Source organism: Cajanus cajan, chromosome 3 (assembly GCF_000230855.2).
Source record: "Cajanus cajan strain Asha chromosome 3, NIPB_CcT2T_4, whole genome shotgun sequence".
NCBI classification, from domain to species: Eukaryota; Viridiplantae; Streptophyta; class Magnoliopsida; order Fabales; family Fabaceae; genus Cajanus; species Cajanus cajan.
The window spans coordinates 23,193,774-23,202,821 of record NC_138519.1 but is presented as its reverse complement, the minus strand read 5'-3'; the positions used below and the strand labels follow the sequence as shown (position 1 = coordinate 23,202,821).

Genomic DNA, 9,048 nt, shown 5'->3' with positions numbered 1-9,048 from the left:
GGTTTAGGGTTGGGTCTAGAATGCCTTTGGAAATAGAAAAATAAAGGCTGTGTTTGACTTCTGCTTCAAATTGTTTTTAATTTGTAAAAATATAAAGAAAGTAACTAAATTTAATTATTGTTTTAGTCCTTTAAATTTGGGGTACGTATTTTTTATCATTAAAATTTAAAATATGTTCTTTTAGTTCTTAAATTCTTGAATTCAAAATTTATTCTTTTTAGTCCTTCTAATTTCAAAACAAAAGTTGTTTTAATCCTTACTTATATCTTTTTTGTCTCAAATTTAAAACATGTATTTATAAAAAAAAAAAATTATTTTAGTCCCCTTGTTCAAATGTAATTAATTAGTTTATAATTCTTTTATTAATGTCATTATTATGAAAACATCATAATAAACCAACCAATTTACAAAATTGACTTAATCTGTAAAATAATTATGTTACTACTAATGTTATTGTTAGTTAAAATATCACATTAGATCATCTAATATTATAAATTTTCTTAATCTATCATTTTTCAATTATTCTATTAATAGTTATGAGAGACTAGAATAATATTTTTTGAAATTACATGAACTAAAATGACAAATTTTAAATTTGAAGGATTAAAATACTAATTTTTATAATTTAAGAAATAAAAATACATATTTTAAATTTGAGAAACCAAAAGAATATATACACAAATTGACACAATATTTTTTTTTTTTGAAATTATAGGAACTAAAAACATAAATTTTAAATTTGGGAACAAGAAAAATTATCCGAAATTTGGAGAACTAAAAAATAAGTCAAATAAATATTATCAATCTATGTCTCATTATATCAATGAAATCTAACTTGGTTGATATTGAACAAGATGTATAAGTTATATATTATAGGCTTAATTACACTTTTGGTCCTCCTAATTTAGTGTAGGAACAATTTTGGTTCTCATAATTTGAATTGCTTATTTTTGGTCCATAAATTTAAATAATGGGCAATTTTAGTCCCACAAACAATTTACCATCTAAAATTTAACAGTCGTTAATGATATGAATTTTATGCTAAATAAACATTAATTATATATTATTTAATTTCTTACATGTCAAATTATTTAATATTCAAATTTTAAAAATTTTAAATTCAAATTCGTTTTCTCATCCTCCGTACCCTTCGCTTTGTTTCTTCACCAGCACCCTCGCCAGCAACGCCGTGTACTCCTCCAGCACCTCTGTCACGATCGCCACCAGTATCATCTCTTTCCAACAATCACTACGATAATTTTTTACTGAAATTTTTTTTTAAATTTTTTTTACCAAAACAGCACATGTTCCAATTTATTTACAGAAGTAGCATCATTTACTATTCATGCTCAGAATTCAATTCCCGAGAAACTGAATTTTGAGTAGTATTTAATTTTTTTTTCTTTTCTGTTTGTAGTTTAGGTTGTATGTTAATGTTGCAACTGGAATGACCCATTCTCCGAGCAGAACGTGTAGTTTGTTAATTTTGAAACTAGAACGTACAAGCAGAATGACCCGTTTTGATCCATTCGTCATGTGTGTATTTTTGCATCCGGAACGACCCGTTTTAAAGGGAGAACAGGTCGTTCTGCAAGTGTTACATGGAGAACGGGTCATTCTGGATCTAGTTTTACACCATGCTCAGATCCAAAACGCAAAAAATAAAAATTCTATTTTAGTGAAAAATTCTCACTGCCATTGATATCAATACCCTTTTCATTTTGTTTTTAATGTTATTTGAATTTAAAATTTTTAAAATTTGAATATTAAATAATTTGACACGTAAAAAATTAAATGATATATAATTAATGTTTATTTAGCATAAAATTCATATCATTAACGTCCGTTAAATTTTGGATGGTAAATTGTTTGAGGGACTAAAATTGTCCATTATTTAAATTTATGGACCAAAATTAAGCAATTCAAATTATGAGGATCATAATTATTCCTACACTAAATTAGGAGAACCAAAAGTGTAATTAAGTCTTTTTATAATATAAGGGTTGCTTATCAATTTGGATAATTCAATAAAGTCGAGAGATCGAATCCAACTAAACAAGTTAAATTGATTTGATTTTCATTTTATCTCAAATCCAATCCGATCCAAATCAAATCAAATAAATATAACCTTAACTAATTTGGATCACATATTTATATTTTACAAATATGATAATTCAAAAATTAAAAAAATTAAATATTTTTAATAATTAGTAACATATTTACACAACTCACTTGGCACTACATACTAACAAACTTACCCATTATACTTAGGGCCACACTAACACAAGATTAATTTCTTTAAAAGCTGACTTTGAGCCTACTTATTAGTTCGAAGCTTAGTTTATTAAAAGTCCAAGTTATTTGCTTAGCCAAATCTAAGTTATAGTAAGCGTTTTAGGGGACTTTATACTAGGTTAACATGTTGGAACCAACTAAATACAATAATATAGGCGAATAAAATTACGCGTCAACATAGTGAAAATAATAAAATAATATAGGGAATAACTAAGGAGTTTGAATATTCATTACATTTTTGGTAGCAGCCGGTCCAAAGAACTTGAAGAAAAATTTAATAATTACATTAAATTCCCACCTTAGGAGGATCTTTGTCGCCATTATAATCACTTTCTCAGTCACCTTGATAGTGAGCCAAATCAACCGTCCACGGATTTAATCCAGTACTTATTGATTTAGATGAATTCTGATCTTAAAATTTAGACATATAATTTTTATAATGAGATTGGATTATGCTTCGAATCTTCTCAATCCATCTTTCATTCTTTTTTAAATTTATAAATTTTTAGATTAATTGTGTATTAATAATAAATTATTTTAATAAATAATACTGTATAAAATTGTATTATTTATAACATATATAAAAATGATAATCTAATTTTGTGTACATATTTTTTTTTAATGATTTTATCCTTTAATTTTTAAATGATAAAAAATAATATTAAAAATTAAATACTCTTACAAATACAATACTAGAACTTAAAATCTTGAAATTTAAAAATTAAACATAACATTTGTACGGGTAGGGGCGTTCGGCCACCTCTGGTCGGCCACCGAGTGGCAGTACTTGGTGGCCGAACGGCAATCGGCCACCAGGACCGAACTATCATTACTCATTGCTCTTAACACATGATTAGGGGTTAATCAGATGATTAAGGTGTATTACCTGATACGGTAAATACGTTGCAGGGCCCATGGGGTCCAGGGCCCATAAATGTCAGTATAAATAGCTCAGGTCAAAAGGTAACGTCACTGTTCATTAATTATCCTAGATATCTGTGCTTGTCCTGACTTGAGCGTTGGAGTGCCTTTTGCAGGTACCAACCCCTCTATTCACATCGGATTGGAGCACTCGTTCGGCCTTCAGACTACGAGAAGATCATTGGTGTACCCCCTTTGTAGGTACATTTGGCGCCCACCGTGGGGCCGAACGAAGGCAATTGGAAGTTTAACTAAGTGTAATGGCGATAACTAGGAGAACAAACACTCAGGACCATCAAAATGAGGAACATGTTGAGGTTGTTGATGAAACAGATCTTTCCGAAACGGTTCGATTGTTGAAACAGGAAATGGAGTTGATGAAACAGCAGCGAGAGAGAGATGCAAGAGAGCTTTCGGCCTTAAGAGCCGAAAACAAGGTGTTGAAAAGTCAAGACACTTCCTGGAAACCTACTCATGTCACCAACACACAAACTCAGGGATCGTATCAATCCCATGCAGTCCACACCTCAGCTCCACATTCCTCGGCAGTGGCACCTGGAAAACCCCTCTTGGCCTTACCCACCGTCGGCCGTCCTGCAGACTTGACAACTATTGGATCGCACCGACACCCCTTCACTCCTACTATCATGCAACTTCCGTTGATGGATAACTGGAAATCCTTGTCTATTGATAAATATGATGGTACCACTGATCCTGACGAACATCTTGATGTTTTCTTGACACAGGTGACATTGAGCACAACTGACGATGCTGCCTTATGTCGGATTTTTCCCACGTCACTTAAAGGTAGGGCATTGAGTTGGTTTACTCGGCTCCCTCCCAATTCCATCGATTCCTTCAGCACTTTGTCATCTCAGTTCACCATTCAATTCGCAACGAGTCGCCCTCATAGTCTGACGTCCCTATCTCTAGTCGGCCTTCGCCAAGACAAGAAGGAACCTCTTCGGACCTTTATGGATCGGTTCAACAAAGCAACTTTGGAGATTAGAGACCTTAACCCAGCCGTCGCACTGCATCATCTCACAACAGCCTTAAAACCGAGGCCGTTTGTCAATAGTATTTGTAAAAAGCCACCTTCGGACATGAATGATCTAAGAAGACGGGCTGACAAATACATGCAGATGGAAGAGTTGGCAGAGTATCGTAATCAGGCCCGAGCTGAATCGTCGAGCAAGATAGAAAATCAGGCAGAACAATCATACAGGGGGCGAGGCAAGGAGATATCTCTTCGGGATCGGCCTAATCGGGGTCCGAAGTACACTCAATACACTCCACTCAATACCAGTCGTGCTGCGGTGCTTGAACAAGCTCTAGTTTCAGAAGTGTTGACAATTCCGAAAAGAGCATCCACTTCGCCACGAGCGGATACTAGTAAATCTTGTCGGTATCATCGCAATCGTGGACATTCCACTGAAGAATGTGCTGCCCTTAAAGACAAAATAGAAGATTTGATTAAGCAAGGCAAATTGCATAACTGTGTGGATCGGTCAGGGTCGTCTCAAACTCGCTCATATCAACCTAGATATCAGGATCGGCGCAGGCAGGACCGTTCTGATAGAGCCTCACGAGAAAGAAGCAGGTCACGTGAAAGAAGCAGGTCACGTGAAAGAAGCAGGTCGCGTGAAAGAAAAGATACTTCGGCACCATCGCATAGGAGGGTGATTAATACCATTGCAGGAGGGTTTGCTGGTGGAGGCTCAACTTCTTCGGCTCAAAAGAGGCATCTTAGAGCAATTCGGTCGGTCAACACTGTTCATAGACAGTCTTCTCGGAAGTTACCAGCAATAACCTTCACTGATGCTGATTTCAAAGGCATTGATCCCGAGCAAGACGACCCGATGGTTATTAGTGTGGAAATTCATAATTGCCTTGTCAAGAAAACATTGATCGATCAAGGTAGTTCGGCTGATATATTATATTGGAATACATTCAAACAGTTGGGTATTTTTGAAAAAGAATTGCTCCCTTATGATGATCCATTGGTCGGTTTTGCAGGAGAAAGAGTAAGTACCAGGGGTTATATTAAACTCTTCACGCGCTTTGGTTTTGATGAGCAGGAAAGCAGAGAAATTCAAGTGAAGTATATTGTGGTTGATGCTAGCACTTCGTATAATATCCTCCTCGGCAGGCCATCCTTGAATGCATTAGGGGCTATCGTTTCAACACCACACCTAGCGATGAAGTTTCCATCTGATAAAGGGAAAATCATCACAATTCACGCCGATCAGAAGGCTGCTAGGGAGTGTTACTACGCTAGTTTGCGACTCGCGCCATTGGAAGAGAAAAGGTCGAAGTCAAAAAGGGTTCATGTTGTTAACGCCTCAGCACTAGTGGAGGAGCCGGTTTGGGATCTTGATCCGAGAATGAACAACGAAGAGTGGGTAGAACCGGTTGAATTAAAAGTGCAATTTCAGATCGGTGTGCATCCTGTTCAGGTTACATACATCGGCGCCGACATGTCTGAAGAAGATCGTTCTGCCCTGTGCGAGGTTATATTGAAAAATAAAGATCTTTTTGCGTGGACACCTTCTGACATGCCTGGTGTGGACCCTAGGGTTATGTGTCATAAGTTGTCAGTTTGCACTGAAGCAAGAGCAATCGCACAACGTAAAAGAAAAATGGGGACGGAAAGGAAGCTTGCAGTTGAAACGGAGATAGCCAAGTTGCTTGATGCTAGGTTCATTCGGGAGGTTCATTATACCACTTGGTTAGCCAATGTAGTGATGGTGAAAAAACCGAATGGAAAGTGGAGAATGTGTACTGATTATACTAACCTCAATAAAGCATGTCCGAAAGATGCATACCCACTCCCGAACATAGATCGGTTAGTCGATGGTGCCTCCGGCCATGGAATTTTAACTTTTCTTGACGCTTATTCGGGATATAACCAAATCCCCATGCATTCTCGAGATGAGGAGAAGACGGCTTTCATAACTGACTCGGCCAATTATTGTTATCAGGTAATGCCTTTTGGGTTGAAAAATGCGGGGGCAACGTATCAAAGATTGATGAACAAAGTTTTTCAACACCAAATAGGTAGGAATATGGAGGTGTATGTGGATGATATGGTCGTTAAATCCAGAGACCTTGATCGACACATAGTGGACTTATCGGAGGTATTCCAACAGTTGCGCAAGTATGACATGAGGCTTAACCCGGAAAAGTGCGTGTTTGGAGTAGCAGGGGGAAAATTCCTCGGCTTCATGCTGTCGACGAGGGGCATTGAAGCTAATCCTGATAAGTGCATGGCAATCATCAACATGGTAAGCCCTCAGAGCCTCAAACAAGTTCAGCAGTTGGCAGGTCGACTCACAGCGTTGTCACGATTCCTTCCATGTTTGGCCGAGATAACGAAACCTATTGTGAGATTGCTGAGAAAAATGAAAAAATTTGAATGGTCTATTGAGTGTGAAGAGGCTTTTCGGACTTTAAAGGAGCGTCTCGGCTCACCTCCCATACTCTCCAAACTCGATCATGAGCTACCAATTGTGGTTTACCTATGCATATCAAACGATGCAATCAGTGCCGTTCTAATTCAAGAAAGGGATAGACAACAACCCATCTACTTCATCAGTCGCATATTACAAGAGGCTGAGACAAGATACCAGCTTTTGGAAAAGGTGGCACTGGGACTGATCCACACCGCTCGGCGCCTCAGGCAGTATTTTCAGAGTCATCGTGTCATTGTTCGAACTGACTTCCCGATAGCTAAGGTGTTGCGTAAACCTGAATTAGCTGGAAGGATGATGGCCTGGTCTATTGAGTTATCGGAGTTCGACGTTGGTTTTGAACCACGGGGGCCGATCAAATCCCAGTACTTGGTGGATTTTGTTAATGAGTTGCAGCCAAAGGGTTACTTTGTGAATGATGTGTGGACAATGCATGTGGATGGTTCCTCAAACAACCAGGGTAGTGGAGCTGGTATAATCTTAGAAGGACCATCAGGACTGATTCTTGAGAAATCATTACGGTTCGCGTTCAAAGTTTCAAATAATCAAGCCGAATACGAAGCGTTGTTGGCAGGGTTAAGGCTGGCACGAGAAATCGGGGTTAGCCGAGTGGAGTGCTGGACCGATTCAAAAGTTGTAGCCGAACAGGTGAATGATAATTTCCAAGTAAAAGATGCAAACTTGTTGAAATATTATCATTTGTTTCAGAGAATTCGTGATACATTTGACGAAGTTCAAGTGAAGCATACGCCAAGAGCGCACAATGAAAGGGCGGATCAATTGGCTCGGTTAGCAAGCAGTACCCGAAAACCGGGACAGTTGCGAACCACGCTTCACTTAGACCTTGAAGCTCCAAGTGTGGCAACTGAATGTTTGGCAGTTGAGAAATCCACTCGAACATGGATTACTGATATGGTAGATCATCTTGAACATGGTAAAGTGCCGTCTGACCCAGTGGCTGCTAGAAAGCTCCGAAAGCAGGTTACTAGATATACCATGGTTGGAGGAGAGCTATATGGAAGAGGATTCTCGGTCCCCTTGTTGAAATGTGTTGATACAGAGCAGGCTGAATACATTTTGAGAGAAATGCATGAGGGGATATGCGGTTTTCACTCGGGAGGACGAACCCTGGCCACCAAGGTGCTTCGGGCAGGATACTATTGGCCTACTCTCGGGGATGATTGTGCAAAGTTTGTTAAGCATTGCACATCTTGTCAGCGACATGGTAACCTTATTCATGCTTCAGCGGAAGAACTTCATTGTATTAGTTCACCCTGGCCGTTTGCAATGTGGGGTATGGATATTCTTGGACCTTTCCCGATCGCCAAGGGTCAGTGCAAATTTTTGCTAGTTGCTGTAGATTACTTCACAAAATGGGTCGAGGCCGAACCACTTGCCAAGATCACAGCTACTAATGTTCAAAAGTTTTTATGGAAGAACATTGTTACTCGTTTCGGTATTCCATATGCACTCATAACTGATAACGGTTTGCAATTCACTGATCAAAAACTCAATCGGTTTATTCAAGATCTTGGCATAAAACACAGATTTACGTCCGTAGAACATCCGCAATCCAACGGGCAAGCCGAAGCGGCTAACAAGGTGATCCTCACTGAATTAAAAAAGCGACTGGGAGCTGCCAAGGGAGCTTGGGCTGAGGAGTTGTTAGAAGTCCTTTGGGCTTATCGGTGCACGCCTCAGTCCACAACTAAAGAGACACCTTTTTGGCTAACATATGGCACCGACGCCATGATTCCTGTCGAAGTTGGGGAACCATCCTTTCGGCGACAACATTTTGATGAGACTACTAATGATGCATCACTCCGAGCCGAAGTCGATATGAGTGACGAAGTTCGCAACAAGGCCCAGATAATAGTTGAAGCTTGCAAACAGCGAATGATCAGGCGATTCAATTCTAATCTCACTAAGAGAAGCTTCAAGGAAGGAGATTTGGTATGGAGAGTACAAGGAACGGCAAGACGTAATCCACGTGAAGGCAAGTTGGCAGCAAATTGGGATGGTCCATTTCGGATCCGACACAGCCTCGACAATGGCGCATATAAACTTGAAGAGCTCTCGGGCAAAGTCATCCCAAGGACTTGGAACGCGTCGCATTTGAAAACATACTATAGTTAGTTTTTGTAATATGATGGCAAACAATGTAATCACAGAAGTGCACTCTTTTCCTTGATCAGTCTTTTCTCCCCTTATAAAAATGTGAAAAGGGGTTTTGGCTGGCAAGGTTTTTAATGAGGCACATAATCAATGAAGTACAATTCAATTCTTCCCTCTCATAATCAGTCCTACATTCAAACACGCAAAAAGGCTTCCCTCCCGAGTTGTTCAACTCGGCCAAGGATGT

General features: G+C 38.7%; 1 protein-coding gene across 1 annotated transcript; it reads left to right on the top strand.

Annotated features, from left to right (window-relative positions):
• The first annotated feature begins 3,476 nt into the window (after positions 1–3,476).
• LOC145956148 (uncharacterized) lies at positions 3,477–8,822 on the top strand. The gene has a single exon (XM_083071713.1). It carries the CDS (start codon positions 3,477–3,479, stop codon positions 8,820–8,822), a length of 5,346 nt encoding a protein of 1,781 aa, XP_082927839.1.
• The last annotated feature ends 226 nt before the right edge of the window (positions 8,823–9,048 follow it).

Excerpts from the sequence above, each read along its gene's own strand:
- LOC145956148 (XM_083071713.1), top strand. The coding sequence starts at position 3,477 with ATGGCGATAACTAGGAGAACAAACACTCAGGACCATCAAAATGAGGAA.